The sequence below is a fragment of the Sminthopsis crassicaudata genome, chromosome 3 (genome assembly GCF_048593235.1).
Source record: "Sminthopsis crassicaudata isolate SCR6 chromosome 3, ASM4859323v1, whole genome shotgun sequence".
Lineage (NCBI taxonomy): Eukaryota > Metazoa > Chordata > Mammalia > Dasyuromorphia > Dasyuridae > Sminthopsis > Sminthopsis crassicaudata.
Genome location: NC_133619.1, coordinates 374,995,806 through 375,012,967, shown reverse-complemented (window position 1 = coordinate 375,012,967; position 17,162 = coordinate 374,995,806). Strand labels below are relative to the sequence as shown.

The window sequence follows — 17,162 nt, the reverse complement described above, 5'->3', positions numbered from 1 at the left end:
AACTGTTGACAGCTAATAACCTTTCTCTAACCAAGGTCTTTGATACTATCAGTTGTATAGGCATATAGAAAATGATATCAAAATTTGCCCAGAGTTTGTCAGTATTACATGTTGATTTAACAATGGCATGCTTGCCTGGATTCTGGATAATGGACCATGTTCTCATGCTTTCCTAGTCACCAGTGAGTGGAATGAAAAAAGGCTTCATGATTGCTCCCATGCTTTTTAGCATGAGGTTTTCAGCCATGTTGTCAAATGTCTTCAATGAGGTTGAAAATAGAATCAAAATAAGTTACTGTACTGATGGCAAAATCTACAATTTGATAAGGCTACAAGCCAAGACTAAAGTGGAGGGAATGCTGGTGAATGGTTTTTTGTTTGCTGATGATTGTGTACTTAATTCAGACTCTCAGGATGAAGTGCAACAAAGTATGGATCAATCCTCTGCTGCTTTTGCTAATTTTGACTTAATTCACAAGAAATTTAGTCAGCACCATACCATCAATATATGGAACCACCAATTACAGCAAATGCAGAAGTTTTGAAAGCTATGGATAAGTTCACTTATTTTGGCAATATACTTTGAAGGGAGTTCACACCAATAATGTTTTTGACTAAGGCATTGCCAGAGCTAGCCAGAGCTAGCTTAGTGCTTGGGAGGCTCAAAAAGAAAGTGTGGGAGAGAAGAGGTATTAGACTGATCACCAAACGGAAGGCCAACAGAGCCACTGTACTGACTTCACTGTTGTGTGCCTATGGAACCAGAATAGCCTACCAGTACCATGCCAGGAAACTGAATGACTCCCATTTGAATTGTCTTGGGAAGATCCTGAAGATCACCTAGCTGGACAAAGTACCAGACACTGGGGTCCTTTCTCAAACTAAACTGCCAAGCATTCCAACTTTACTATAGAGTGCAGCTCTGTTGGACTAGCCATATTGTTTGAATGCCAAAGTGTACTTGCCAAAAAAGACTATTTTATGGAGCATTCACACAGGGCAAGCGCTCACAAAGGAGTCAGAAAAGGGGATACAAGGACACTCTCAAGGCCTCTTTTAGGAACTTTAAAACTGATTATGAGACATGAGGGACACTGATACAGGACTGCCAGAGAAGGGATGTGCTCTATGAGCAAAGCATAATTGAAGTAGCTCAAAAGAAAAGAGAAGTGAATAGATTTGAAGAATTCACCCCAAATGTTCACATAGACTGTTTGTGCTCAACCTTTGGAAGAGCATCCCAAGTTCATCTGATCAACCACAGCACTTACCTCTTAACAGTGATGTCAATGGATGCCAGTCATAGGTCTGAAGCTACCAGGACAAATAAACATATTATTTCTTTTCTTTTTTTTTTTTTTTTTTTTTTTTTTTTTTTTCCTGAGGCTGGGGTTAAATGACTTGCCAGGGTCACACAGCCAGGAAGTGTTAAGTGTCTGAGATCAGATTTGAACTCAGGTCCTCCTGAATTCAGGGCTGGTGCTCTATCCACTGCGCCACCTAGCTGCCCCCCATATTATTTCTATAATATAAATATAAATATAACCATCTAGGGAAGGGGAAATGGGGAGGGAGGGAGAAAAAAAAGGGTGACTGTTGAAAACTATCTTTGCATGTATTTAGAAAAATAAAAAGCTATTATTAAAAAAGAAATATAACTGTGAGTTCAGAAGATGAGGAGAGAGGAGGGAAATTGCTAACTAAAAATTTTTTTTTACTTTTACCACATAAAAGAATTTATAGATTTTTCTCTGGACTGAACTTTCAAATTTGAGTAGATAATATGATTCAATGATACAATAGGGATCAATTAATTCATTCTCATTCATGGCAGTTAATCAGCCACATATGTAGCAGAAATGAAATAGAAAATACTAATTGCTATATGCCTGGATGATTTTAACAATTATCTTAATTCTTGCTTATGTGATTGTACCACAGCTAGTAGTTAACTATTTGCTCCAGGATAGTTGGACCCTTGACCCCTATTGTATCATTGAATCATATTATCTACTCAAATTTGAAAGTTCAGTCCAGAGAAAAATCTATAAATTCTTTTATGTGGTAAAAGTAAAAAAAAAAAAAAAAAAAAAAAAAAAAAAGAATGTAAGTAAAGCTTTTTCCCCTTTCTTAAAAACAAATTTTCAGGAGTCTGACCATGATGAAGATTTTAGTCATTCTACATGGAGCAGTGAAGATGAAAGCCTACATGAAGATGTACAGGATTATGGAAATAAGACAAAAGGTACACTGTTTAGGGGATCATAGCTATAGAGGGACAACCGGATGGTAAAGTTTATCTAACCCCTTCATTTTCTGGCTGAATTTGTCTGAGGTCAGTATTTGAAGGTAGACTCAATGTCTAGCACTTTCAATTAATCATATTATATTTGATCCATACTCACATTCATGGAAAATCAGTGTATCTTTTTCCTGCTTCTCTTCCCACAAATGAGATCTTTCCTTTTATCCTTCCCTTAATTTAACTTATGTCTATTCAGGCAATAATTCTTTGTTCTGTTTCTCTTATGTCCCATCACAAATGGTAGCTTTTTTTTTTTTTTTTCAATTCTAATCCTTCAAAGTATTCTTGTGATTTTTTCCTAATAGAATGAAAATTGTTATCTTATTCATTTATCTTTTTGATTATTTTGTCCCTGGTCATTTTCAAATGTACTGTGTTCACTCTAATACTCAAAACATTTAGTGCAATTCACAACTATATGGGGCAGCTAGGTGGCACAGTGGATAGAGCACCAGCCTTGAATTCAGGAGGACCTGAGTTCAAATCTGATCTCAGACACTTAACACGTCCTAGCTGTGTGACCCTGGGCAAGTCACTTAACCCCAGCCTCAAGGGGAAAAAAAAAATTTCACAACTATGACTTTTTTTTTTTTTTTAACCATCACTTCATCTATTAAATATCTTGAATGCTATTTATTCTGGGTACTTCAGATTCTTCTCAGAACATCTTTCTTCTGCTCTGTTACTTCAGACAAGTTTCCTCCACTAATGTCCCCCAAAGCACACATGTATAGCTTGTCTTTTTAAGAAGTACATAATAATTTTAATGTTACTTTAAAGTTGTCCTACTTATCGGTTTCCTTCAGAACTTCTATGCATTAAAAAAATTTCTTGGCGATTCTTTTTTCCTTATTTTTTTTCTCTTTGACAACACTACTGGTAGTTCTTTCCTCACCAAATAAGAAAAAAAAATGATCCTTTTAACAAATAAGGATAGTCAAGTAAAGCAAATTCATATATTTGCTATGTTCAAAAATGTGTGTTTCAGAGGATGAACATTTCAAATTGGGTGTCCAAGAGACATCTCAAATTCAACAAACTAAAATAAAATGAGTGATCTTTCTCTCAAAATCAAAAGTGATTTTTCTCCACTTCACACTTTCTTATTTCTGTCAGAAGTAACACCACCTTTCCAGTTTCCCAGATTTGTAACCTCTGCATTATTTTGAACTCCTCACTCCCTTCTTTCCACATATCTATTCAGTTGCCAATTGATGCATTTTCTATTTATATTTATATTTTTTCTCTATAATTTCCTCCAATTTAACTATTTTATTTTTATATTTATTCTATTCTATTTTATTTTATATTTAACTTATTATTTTATATTTATTCTGCTTATATTTATTCTATGTATACTGACATGTACTTGCTGTTTCCTTTCTTTCTTTCTTTCTTTTTTTCTTTCTTTCTTTCTTTCTTTCTTTCTTTCTTTCTTTCTTTCTTTCTTTCTTTCTTTCTTTCTTTCTTTCTTTCTTTCTTTCTTTCTTTCTTTCTTTCTTTCTTTCTTTCTTTTTTTTTTTTGCTGTTTCCTTTCATAGAATATAAACTTTTTGAGAGAGGGTTTAAGATCTCTCTCAGTTTAGAGGGTACCCACTGTGACAAAATTATAGATACTTGAAGTACAATATTTAGTGAATTCATTTTAATTTATGTTATTTTATTAATAGATTTAATAGTTAATGTAAACTCTTGGAAAGGCAAAAAACTTGATTATATCCACAGTAATGCTATTATTAGATAACGCTTTCTTTTGTGTTGTGAAATGTTAGAAATATTGGAATAACAATGAGAAAGGTAAAACTAGGTAAGCCTTTTTTATGACACCATCTTATCACAACCTGTTATAACTGTTTTACTTTTAAAAAGTAATAATACCTCCCTTCACTATTTGACTCCAAAGAAAAAAATTCCTTTTGGAAATGGCCTATTGACTTTTTAAAAATACTTTGTTCTTGCAAGTGTTCAGATAAAATGAGTATGGTACACACCAATAGTTCTGAGGAGGCTGAGGATGGTGGATCTCTTGAGTTTTTAAATTTGAATTGTAGTGGGGCTAAAACCTAATGGGCATCAACACCAATATGGCAAATCAAGAAAGAATGCATGTGGAGTTGATTAAGTGACAGATTTAGAAACAAATCTGAAGACTGAGGCACAAATCAAAATTAAAAAAAATAATTTTCAGATACTGAAGAAGCTCTCCATAAATAGTAGGATTTTTTAGAAAACTGAAAATAGTTTAACATCTTCACAATATGGAAATTCCCTTTATTTTCTATTCTAGTACCAATTCTGAAGATGATCCTTCAAGACATCTAGAATGTATAACATAACCAGAATTTTCCTTTAAACCAACTGTATATTGTTTCAGAGTGCTTGTTTAATGACAATACTATTTTGATATATGAAGACTAATTTGTATAATCAAGATTATAATATTTTCCTATGTTTTCCTCCCATTGCTATTATGTGTTTCTGTAGGTGATGAAATTATTATTACTTTTCAAAGAGAAGACAACAGTCCCGAACAAATGAGCAAAGTTGACAGTGATTTTGAAGTGCACAAGTAAGGAATATTTTTTGGAGTGTTACATGGAATTTGCTAGTCACCTTGCTGTAATGATAGTTTCATTCATGTCAAGTTGAATTTCTAGTTGTCCTATATATGATATTAAATTCAGTATTTCCATGGTATTAATTCCAAATCTTCCCTCACTTTAAGCTGATACCCTCCCCACCCTTCTCAGCAGATGATCTCTTTTCCTTTACTATTCATAAAGCTTGTTCTCTACCATCCTCTATTCCTTTCCTTTTATTTCAAACATAATGGAAGCCTTGTCCTTTCAAAACACTTTTTGTTATTGTTTAGTTGTTTTTCAGGTGTATCTGACTCTTCATGACCCATTTTGGGTTTTCTTGGCAAACACTGGAGTGGTTGGCCATTTCCTTCTCCAGTTCATTTTATAGATGAGGAAACTGAGGCAAACAGGTTTTAGTGACTTGCCTATAATCAAACAGGCAGATCAGTGTTTGAGGTCAGATTTAACTCGGGTCCTCCTGACTCCAGGCCCCATGCTCTATCCACTGAGCCTTCTGCCCCATTTTAAAACATGTAACCAATTCATTTGTGCTCTTGATCTCATCTCTTTTTGTATTCTCTCATCTCTCCCTATCCTCAGGCTATAATTCTATGTCCTTTTTCCCCTTTAACAACCTTTATGACCATACTTCTGGAAGTCATAATCTATACTTCTCACCTCTACTTTCTCACTATCCAGGCTCTCATTAATACCCTACAATCTGACTTCCTACTGGTCATCTCAAACTGCTCATTCTAGGGTCCCTGATGACTTCTTGGTTATCAAATCAAAATGTTCACATTTCTCTCTGGCACCAACCCGGCCTCAACAGTATTCAATACTGTTAAGTAGTTCTCCCTTGGTACTGCTTTGTCCTGGTTCCTTTCCTACTTCTCTGATCTACCCTTTTGAGTCTTCTTCATTGTTGCTCTTTCTACTCCCATTTTTCTTGGTGGTACCATACCCTCCTAGTTATCCAGAATCAAACACCTCAGAATTGTTCTTCATCCTTTCCTTACACTGATCTTGGTCCTTTTCTCTGTCCTATGCTACCCTTACATCCCATCATTAGCCAAAACCGATTGATTTTACCTCTATAACTTGAAATTCAGGACCCACTAAATGTTACTCCAATTTACTTTTCCAATATCATTTCATTGTGATTCCTTTATCATATTTTACATGCCATTAAAATTTGACTCTTTGTTATTTCCTGGACTTGTGCTCCTCTTCTCTATCCTTATGTCTTTCTGCACTTAATCCCCCACTTTTCAAAGGATTCCATGCTTATTTATACTAGTTGACATTTTCTTTACTTATGCCAATTGATGTTTTCCTTATTCTTTTACAAATTTCTTATGTATTTATTTTAAACATTCTTTTCTTTTTTAAATTTTAAGTTCCAAATTCTCTCCTTCCCATATACCTGCACTTGCATCCACTAAAAAGGCAAGCAATATGGTATCCACTATACATGAGAAATCATGCAAAAACATATTTCCATATTAGCCATATTTCCCCCCAAAGCAAGAAAAACAAAGTGAGAAGATTATATTTCAATTTGCACTTGGAGTTCATCAGTTCTCTCTCTTGTGGTGAAGCAAATTTTTCATTGTGGGTCCTTTGGAATTTTCTTGGATCATTATATTGATCAGAGTAGCAAAATCCTTCACAGTAGGTCATTGTTACAATATTGCTGTTAATGTGTACATTGATTTTCTGGTTCTTCTCACTTCATATTACTTCAGTTCATATAGGTCTTGCCATGTTTTTCTGAAACACTCTCCTCATTCATCATTTTTCACAGCATAATGAAACTTCATCATAGTCATATGTTAGTTTGCTTAGCCATTCTTCAATTGATAAGCATCTCCTCAATTTCCAATTCTTTGCTACTACAAGAAGAGCTGCTATAATTAGTTTGGACATATAAATCCTTTTCCTTTGACATCTTGGAGGCATAGTTTTATATCCCTTTGGACCTAGTTCCAAATTGTTCTCCAAAATATTGGGCTATTTCATAACTCCACCAAGAATTCATTACTGTACCTATTTTTCCCCCTCTCCTTTCCAGCATTTGTCCCATATAATCAATAGTGATCTAGAACATTTTTATGGCCATAGATAACTTTGATTTCTTCTTAAAACTGCCCATTTATATCCTTTGACCATTAATCAATTGGAGAATGACTTTTATTATTTTTAAATATTAAGGCCTTTATCAAAAACTTCATGTAAAATTTTTTGATATTATGTCATTGTCCAAGGTCCCTTTTATAAAAATGTATTTTTCTTGATTATTCCTTTTAATTAGATCTATTTTTGCTTTCTGAGATCTGATGTTAATCTGAGATCAAGCTATCGATGCCTTTTTTAGTTTAGTTGAAGCATGTTAGATTTTTTTCCAGGTATTTATTTTAACTCTATGTATCTCTTTCTGTTTCAAGTGTGTCTCTTGTAAATAACATTTTTGAATTCTGGTTTCTCATCCATTTTGGTTTCCACTTTCATTTCACAAATGGGCACATCCTATTCACATTCACATTTATGATTACTATATTTTTTTACTACATCCCATTTTCTTCTCTCTCTCTCTCTCCTGTCCTTACTTATAAGTCTATTGTTGCTTCCCTTATTCTGTTCTCCCAATTAGCACTTCCTTTCCTTTTTCTTATCCCTTTCCTCTCTTATTTTTCTGTTGGGTAAGTTCTATTTCTATACATAACTGAGCGTGTGTGTGTGTACATCTACTCCCCCAATTTTATACATATATATATAACCAATTCTGATGACAGTGAGGTTGAAACATTGCCTGTCATACCATTCCCATTTCCCTGTTCCCTATAAAAATTCTCCTTGCACATGTCTTTTATGTGAGAAAACTTCCCTATTCAATTCTACTTTTCCCTTACCTTTTTTTCAGTGTATCCCCTTCTCCCCCCCCCCCTCCCCGCTTTCACTCAAACATAATCGACTCATTCCTATACTCTCTTTCTATGTAGGAAGTTAATAAGAGTTTTAACAATCCTATTAATGTTTAAATTCTTAGGAGTTGTTTGTATTATTTTTCCATGTAGGATTTTAAAAGTTTAATTTTATTGAGACACATGGTTATTCTTTTACATTTTTCCCCCTAGGCAATTGGAGTTAAGTGACTTGCTCAGAGTCACACAGCTAATACATTTACTTTTCTATGCTTCTCTTGAGTCTTGTGTTTGAATGGCAAATTGTCTATTCAGCTCTGGTCTTTTCATCAGGAATGCTTGCAAATCATCTATTTCATTAAACATCCATGTTTTTCCCTGAAAGATTTGCTAGATAGGCTAGTCTTGTTTATAATCCTAGCTACTTAACTTCTGGAATATTACATTCCAAGTCCTCTGATCCTTTAACATAGAGGCTGATAAATTTTGTTTTATTCTGCCTGGGACTCCACAAAATTTGAATTGTTTCTTTCTGGTTGCTTGCAATATTTTCTTGTTGACTTGGGAGTTCTGGAATTTGACTACAATATTCCTGGAAGTTTTCATTTTGGGATCACTTTCAGGAGGAGTTTGGTGGATTCTTTCAATTTCTATTTTGCCCTCTGATACTGATGCACTTTTCCTTAACAATTTCTTGAAATATGATGTCTAAGTTTTTACTTTGTTCATGGCTTTGGGTAGTTCAATCATTCTTAAATTATCTCTTTTAAAAGTTATTTTCCAGATCAGTTGTTTTTCCAGTAAGATACTTCACATATCTTCTATTTTAAAAATTCTTATGACTTTATTTTATTGTTTCTTGATGTCTCATGAAGTCATTAGTTTCCATTTGCCCAATTCTAATTTTTAAGTAATTTTCTTCAGTGAGAGTGTGTGTCTTCTTTTTTTATTTGTCCAATTCTGTTTTTTAAGGAGTTATTTTCTTCAGTGAATTTTTATACCTCTTTTTTTCATTTGGCCTATTCTGCTTAATTCTTCTCTTTGGTGAATTTCTGTTACTCTTTTTACCATTAGGCTAATTGTTTTTCTTGAAGTATTATTTGTGCCTTAAAAAACAAAAACAAAAACAAAACACCAAGCAGTTAACTATCTTTTCATAATTTTCTTATATCATCCTTATTTTCTTTCCCATTTTTTTTTCTATACCACTCTTATCACTTTCTTTAATTCTTCCAGGAATTCTTTTTGGACTTGGATCCACATTGTTGTCTTCTTCTGGGTTTATGTCTTGGTCTTCCTGCCACCATATCAGCTTTTTATGGCATTCTTTTGTTGTTATTGTTGTTGTTTACTCAAATTTTCTGGCTTATTTCTTGACTTTGACTTTTATTTTAAAGTTGGGCTCTGATCACATGGCTTGGGGAGGCACTGATCCAAGCTTCAGACTTTTTGATGCTGCTGTTTTCACAGCCAGTTCTGGAGTCTGCACATGTTGCTTCCAATGCAGTGTGATCCTGGGAAAGATGAGCTCTCTGCTCTTTTGTTCTGTACTTTGATCCTTACTCAGGAGGGGATCCTGGTTTCCTGCGGCTACAAGCATCAGCAAAAAAAACTCCCTTGTGACAAACCCCCAGAACTTTCTCCATGCTGGAACTACAACCCAGAAATGCACGTGGCCAATACAGTTGTAAGTCAGTGACAGCTGTACCTAATGTCAGCAGAAGGATCCCTGTCATCTCTTTTTGACCAGTTGTACAACCTGCTTAGTGGGCTAAGGAATCCTGCAGCTGCTCCTGTGACCATAGCCATCGCTTATGTGGATTCTGAACGAGCCTCTCTCCTGGTGTCACAAACATATCCTGCAGGCCTCCCAAATGCTCTTAAGCTAGAAAAATGTCTTACCTTGAATTTTTGCTGGGTGTAGCTCCAAAATTCAATTTGAAGCAATGAGAGTTCATCTGGGTTTCCTCTAATTTGCTATCTTGGCTGACTTTAAATCTTGAAGACTATGTTAAACTTCATCTTTTTCTTGAAGTCTTTTATGATCCTCTCAAGTAAGAGTGATCTTCCCTCCCCCCCCCCCGAATCTTGCATTGTAGTTATTTCCCTATTATATATATATATATACACACACACACACACACACATATATATCTATATCTATATTTATTTATTTATTTATTTATTATAACTGGAGACAATTCCATTTTCAACTTCAGAGGTAGCTAGCAGCCAGTGGGCAGAACTCAGACCTGGAGTAAGGAAGACAAGGTTGGCTCTAGCTTTAGACACTTTCTAGTTGTGTGACTTTGGGCATTCCTTAATTTCTATTAAGCCTCAGTTTCCTTAGCTGTAAAAGGACAAAAATGCACCAACTTCTACAGATTGCTCTTAGAATTAAATGAGATAATGTTTCTAAAAGGGTTTATCATGGTGTCTGGCACATAGTAGGTGCTATATAAATGCTTATTCCTTTCTTCTCCTTCCCCTTTACATTTCAGGTATTTAGTACTTTGCAGTGTACACAGCAGGCACTGGATAAATGTTAGTAGAATTGAATTGAGTCTACTTTTTAGCAAAGGGAGGCTTTGGAACACATCATTGTTCACTTCCAGGCCAGTCCAACCCAGACATCTTTCCCATCTTGCCAATTACCTGGCCTTTATGATAGATTTCTGAGTTTAAAAAATGTATTACAGAAGACTGGGAAGTTGGAGAGATAAGTTCTGAATGAGGTTTTGTTTTTCCTCTTAGTCAGACAACATCTGTGCACAAAAAGTGGGCAAGTGAACGCTCTCTTTCTCTTCCAAATGAAACTGAGATGGTGGAATTTAAAATCAGGCAACAGACTCTGTTACCTTTCCTTCTCAAGAAAGAGGAAAGCTTGAAAGAGCTTCCTGGTGCTGACCTGGATTTTCTGGTGCCGAGACATTGCTCAGAACCTAATGTTTCCCGGTCTATGATGGGTAAGAACACCTTCCGGGTCACGAAGGAGAGTTTGCGACCCACTAAATCGGATGGTAAGTTACTTTCTGTGAATAATAGGCTACTTAAGTCTAAGCCTAGATATTTTTACAAATATCATGCCATGGAGTCTTCCGAACAACCTTTTAAAATATTTCAAATAAATCTAGCATGAGGGGTAGCTAGGCCCTGCTTAGCCAAGGCCACAGGGCCTGTCAACCTGTGCTGATGTCTCTACTTTATTTTCCATTTTCCATTCCTCTGGGAGTAGTCTGATTTCTCAATGGAGAAACAATATCCTCAATTTTCATATTCGAAACAGGAAATTATTTCTAAAAGAATTGCTAGTTTTAGAAATATTCTAAAGATTATTCCTAGCAAAGGGAAAGTTTAAATAAATAATTGTATGTCAGGTATGAGACAGAAAAGGGAATGCTAAGCAATAAAGAAATCATCAATGATTAAAACAGGATATAGTATTTATCATTACTATTAAAATCAGTTAGAAGGCTAATATTCAAGCTTTGCTGAGGTCTAAGCAGGTTTTTTGCAAAGTTGTTAATTAGCTGGTTCACATTTCATTTCCACTGAGCACAGAGTTAATTAAACACAAAACAGATTTTTCCTTCTGGGGGCTTCCATTTCTGAAGCCAGTGTTTTTGGCAGCACTGATCCAATCCTATTACCGTTGTTGCAACCATTCTGGAAGACGCTGTACTTATTACCAGCACTTACAAGCCTTCCAGAGCACTGCCATGGTCAAAGGGCCTATATTTGGAAGGAAGGAAGCACAAAAGGAAAGGCAACAGCCAAGGTCCTCTGATAGAAGGCCAGATAATTGAGTCCATTGTTCTAGTGATGAGTGAAGACCTGCTTTGTCATTTTGATGGGGTAGGGAAGGACTTTTCCTTTCTTCATCCCATAATTGGAGACTTATCTTGTCCTCAAAGTGCTTCCAACCTGCCAGCTGGAAGCAGTCTCTTCTGTTTGCTGTGACACCCAGCATTATCAGCTTTTCTGAACCAGTAACTAATGGAGGGATTCAACCCAATGAGGAGAAATGCTTAAATAGAAGCAGATAGAGAATATCTGCACATTTTCCATAGGGTGGGGATGGAGGTAGAAATATATATACTATATATGACAATTTTATCTTCCTTAAATTATGATTTATTTATTTATTTTTAATCATTATTATAGCATGGGTAATTTTTCAACACTGACCCCTGCAAAACCAAATTTTCCCCTCCTTTCACCTCCTTCCCTAGATGGCAGGTATTCCAATACATGTTAAAATATATGTTAAATCCACATTGTAAATTTTTTAATGGACCTGTGAGTTCATCAATGTGAGTATTCTCTAATAATTCAAATTATGGTTATCCATCCCTGTTCATCTTATGTGACTTTTGCCAATGCCTTCCAAAAGTTTTATCCTAACAGGGCAGAAGCGACTGATTGAGAAAGAACAAGGAAGCTGGCTAAGACCTCCTTTGCACCTTCTTTTGTTTTCTCGATATTATGAGGATACCGGTGGAGGACATGGACTGTCAGTTGGTTATCCTTCACTCTTGTCCTGTGATTGATCAGCCCACTTCTTTTCTGATCTTACCGATTTTTAAGTATGCTATTCACTGTTTCATAACAGCACATGAAACTCTGAATAGTCTGCTGAAAAATCTCAAATTAGATCCCGAAATTAGCATTTAGTTTATAATGCTCTGGTCATATGAAATAATATAGCTCATTGAAAATATAAAACCATGTACCATCTAGATGTAATAAAAGAGCCAGGTGCTTTTTTATGCCAAAAGTACATATAGTCCTAATACAGAGTGTAGTTATAGTATTCCATGTATCATAGCCTTAGGCAGTTTTTGAAATCCACAGTATTTATATTTAGCTAATATAGTAAAATCCACATTTTATAGACAGGCACATGATGTTAGGACCCACAATCTTGTTAGGTACAGAGGCATTGTGGAAAGCTATATTGGGAAATGAAAGTGACATAAAACTAAAAAATATCAATAATTTTTTTTTCTAAAAAAAGACTTCCAGCAGCTTAAGCACTCTGCCAGCCACATGAGACTCTTTCTTGACAGAGCCAAGAAAGGGTAATATAAAAGCAGACACACAGGGAAAACCAACAGATAACCAGCCTCCCAGGAGCTACTTTGCTCTTTGACAAAAAGGTCTCCTTTGTTCTTCCTCCTTCCAAATAAATCAACTCTGCCATACAAGGACCAATTTCAGAAATACCAGTCCAGGAACTTTGGCTGTCTTTGCTAAGTCAGAAGGAAGCTTGGCAGACCACACCCATGACCTGACTAGTGTTTTCTGTGACAATGAGGAGAAGGAAACACAAATAAAAAGAATTGGTTGAGATATATAGTTAACTTGACATTTTTTTAACCTGAGTTTCTTCATTTCATATAAACTCTCCCAGTTCTAAGTTGCTGCATGGCAAGTGGTTTTCCACTTTGTCTCAGTCCTTTCAAGAATGGGCACTCGAGAAACATGGCTACAAACCCAGTCTGACTTGACCCTTTTTCTCCTCCCACCTTAGGACCCTGCACCCTCAGACCCACAGACCCTGCCCTTCCTTTGCCTGGAGATTTGTGTAATCACTTACATATATTGACTCTGACTATATTTGCCTCAGTTTCTTCACCTGTAAAATGAACTGGAGAAGGAACTGGCAAACCATTTCAGTATCTTTGTCAAGAAAACTCCAGATGAGTTCATGAAGAGCTGGACACAATTGAAAGACTGAGTAACAACAAACAGAGGCCCAAATAGGTTACGTGGTTTGCAGAAAACAAAATATATGGCAGAGTCAGTATTTGAATCCAATCTTCTGACACTAAATCCTTTTGTGATAGGAAATAGTCTTGGGGCTTTGATGGTTGATGGGTGGTTGGAGAACATAGCTTGGTATTAACTATAATATGGAAGGAGGATCAGCAATTACAATGGGAATATGGATACTGCGTCTTTGAGGAGGTTTGGGGAATGAATCTGTGTTTTCTGATGGTATATTTGCATAAGATTAGAAAGTGAGAGAATCACTATTATTTTAAATGTGGCACTTGGGAGTTTGGTTGTAAGTTTGGTAGGTGGAGTGAGAGCAAAGGAAATGAGAAGAGGGATTGTGTATGAGGTAGGGGAAATTGGGTTGGTAGTGTTAGAAACTGGTCATTGGTGCCCACTCTCACAAAGCATATACCAATGTAGAGTAATCTATGGTAAAAACAGTTAAGATCTGTCCAGGCCTGGGATATCTGAATTATAGATTTCTGAGTCCCTTCTTGTTCTTGTTTCTAGCTCCTAAGAGAGTACCTAGTGACCTAGAACATAAAGCATAATAACAATGCAGATGGTTCATGGAGAAATCCCAGATCTCTATCTTTTATCTGGGACTACCTGTTGAACTGTCCTCTATCTCATGGAAAACAGTGTACCTTGTTGAATAATGTGGAAAGGTTCTTTTAGGAATTCCAAAGACCTTTAACACCTACCTTGATCTAATATTGCCAACTTTTAAATTTTAAAGGAGAGAAAGCATAAGAGTAGATAGATTGCCAGTTTTCTTTTGCATCCCAAATCAGCCTTAGAGAACATCTTAAGATATTTGGCCATGTCTATATGTAATGAATAGCCTAAGTGGAGGTAGCCACCCATCTCCCAATGTGTTTACTTTGAATCCTGCTTTTGATTTCAGAGTTTGTATCTAATTTATGGCCTTTCTGCAGGGCTGTCCATCAATAATTAAGTCAATTTTGGGAGGTAATTTTTAGAGTTGGAGGGGTGACTCTTGAATTCAAACTTTCAAATTACCAGATATGTATGTCACATCTATGACAACAAAATGATTAATGAGTATCCACATTAGTCTTTCTTTACCTGTTACCTAAACAGGAAATCAAACTTATGTAAGACTGGAAGGAAGGAAATATTACAATGTATTCAGACTCAATAAAATCCTTTTACTATTTTTCCTATTAGTCTTGGGCATTATTGGCTGGTATTGCATAATTTGGACATTGAATAGAACTCATTGGGCACTCGAGAAACATGGCTGGAATTTCTGGAAGCATTGCTGAAAACAATTGTTTGCTATGTTCATGTTAATCCACTCCCAAAGCTCAAACCATAGCTTTTTCTTCAGTACTAGCAAGTTCTCCAGCACCCCAGAAATGATAATGAGACAAGAGCAAGAATGTCAGTACTGGTTCAGAAGTTTGATAAAAGAATTAAAGGAAGAAGTTTTTAAAATTTGAGCTCTCAGAGAACAAAGAAAAAGAATGAATGAAAAAAAAATCTGTTAAGCACTAGTACTATATGCCAAATATAAAAGGAAAGACAATCCTTGACCTGAATAAAGGAAGACAGCACATAAAGGTCAAGAAAGGGTGTGTTGATCTGGGAAATCAGAGATGGTGAGTGAAACAATAGGAAGCTGATCAATATGTCCTTTCTAGAGGCAATGTTAGTATTGATTTGAAGATGGTATTATGAAAAAGGAGTATAAAGAGGTTGGGAAGGGGAGGGAGTATAGATCTAGCAGCTGAGTGGCAGGGCTGAAAATAAAGGAGCATAGGTTCTAGGTTAGGGGTTGGATCTGAGAGGCTAACTCCTCCAGGGTATAGACACTGGAAAGTGGTTCAATAGTGGCAGAGAAAACCAGAGATTTGTAAAATCCACAGTATTCTAATGGAGATAAGCTCTAAATTTAATAGGCACCAAATTCCATAGCCAAGAACCAGGATTTTCACAAATCCAGAAAAGACAGTGTAAATCTCATAAAACTATTTGTCTGCCAAAGTAAAGAAATGAGAGATCTGGAATATATTTTGAAAAAAGCATAGAAAATAACTTTGTACCCTAAAATAATATAACATGTATTCTTTACCTTAGCCATCAATGAAAAAGATTACTTTTCAGTTAAAAAAAAAAGAAATTTTAATCATTTTTTTGAAGAGACCATAACTGAATGTTATTTGTTATACATATTCGTCAATTTATTAATTATGCATAGTTGTCAGTAAGATACTTAAGATAGTAAATAAGTTCATATAATAAGCAAAGACCTAATGTAGAAATCAATGTTTATATTAGGCAAAAAGAAAATAAAGCTGTTTTTAAAAAAGATAACTCTTACCTGAAGGTCATTGGGAGAAAATATTTAAGAACAGGAAAGAAAAGGAGATAAACTAAAAGTACTTAAGTGGAGAGAATAAAGGAAAGAGCTTCGAAGACTTGAAGTCATATTTCTGGCACTGTGGGATTCCACAAAGGATAAAGATGGAAAGAATAAGGGTAACCTAGACCTACTCTCTTATCCTGACTGGATACAGTACTAAGGTGGTTACTAAATTATAGACATATTAGCTTATATGAGAATCATTGAGAAAACCAAGAGTATGTCTAGATAAATCATATCTTAAAATCTTCTGCAAACAGGATTAATTGAATGAATATTTCTTGGAATGGGGTGCTAGAGATGATCATGAAATGAAAACTTGGGCTATTGGAGAGAAACGGGGAAAGGCTGATTCATATTCTAATCATGAGAGAGACAGACAGACAGACATATAAAGATAGAGACAGAGACACAGATACAGAAATAGACAGTCAGAGACAGATAGACAAAGACAGAGATGGACAATGAATAAAAGAAAACTCAAAAAATCTGGGTTTAAGGCTGAACACTAGAGTATGGGAAATATTTGTGAAAGGAGAGTGGTATTATTGCAAGTAAACTGCAGGTAGTGCTGGTTAAAAAAGTAATTTAATAGAATTTGATAGAGGAAAGTACAAGCTTAATAATTATTATTGTGATTGTTGATGGACTGAATATCCACAAAACAAAAGAAAGTGGCAGAATGTGTTATAGAACTCAATTCTTTGCTGTATGCAAGAAACATAAATAAAACATAAAGACATACAGAATTAAAATGAGTGGTTGGAATAAAATTTATTATGCTTCAGGCAAATCCAAAAAAGCAGAAGTGCCATCATGATTTTAGATAAGGCACCAGTAAAAATAGATATTGTCAAGAGATACAAACAGGAAAACTACATTATACTTAAAGCAACCAACCACAAATAATGAAATAATTCTAACATATATTTTTAAAACATACTTTATTGATGTCTTTTATTTTAACATTATAGTTATTTCTAGGGTAGGGAGAGTGAAATCATTCCTCCATCCCAGATTGAACCTTTCTTTCTATTAAATAAAATAATTAAGCAAAAGCATCTGATACAATGACTGCATCTGAATATATATATATATATATATACATATATATGTATAAAATATAGTCACTTGACTGTCAGAAATAATATAAGTATTAAATATAAATACATATATAGATA

The 17,162-nt window shown here is 35.1% G+C and overlaps 1 protein-coding gene across 4 annotated transcripts in view; it reads left to right on the top strand.

Moving 5' to 3' along the window:
* Window positions 1-17,162, top strand: part of MAP3K19 (mitogen-activated protein kinase kinase kinase 19) — a 62,772-nt gene that overhangs the window by 21,824 nt on the left and 23,786 nt on the right. For all 4 annotated transcript variants that reach the window (XM_074301885.1, XM_074301883.1, XM_074301884.1 and 1 more), the window contains 3 exons: window positions 2,149-2,245; window positions 4,790-4,874; window positions 10,566-10,831. In XM_074301885.1, the coding sequence (XP_074157986.1) occupies window positions 2,149-2,245; window positions 4,790-4,874; window positions 10,566-10,831 (448 nt within the window). The remainder of the gene's footprint in view (window positions 1-2,148; window positions 2,246-4,789; window positions 4,875-10,565; window positions 10,832-17,162) is intronic.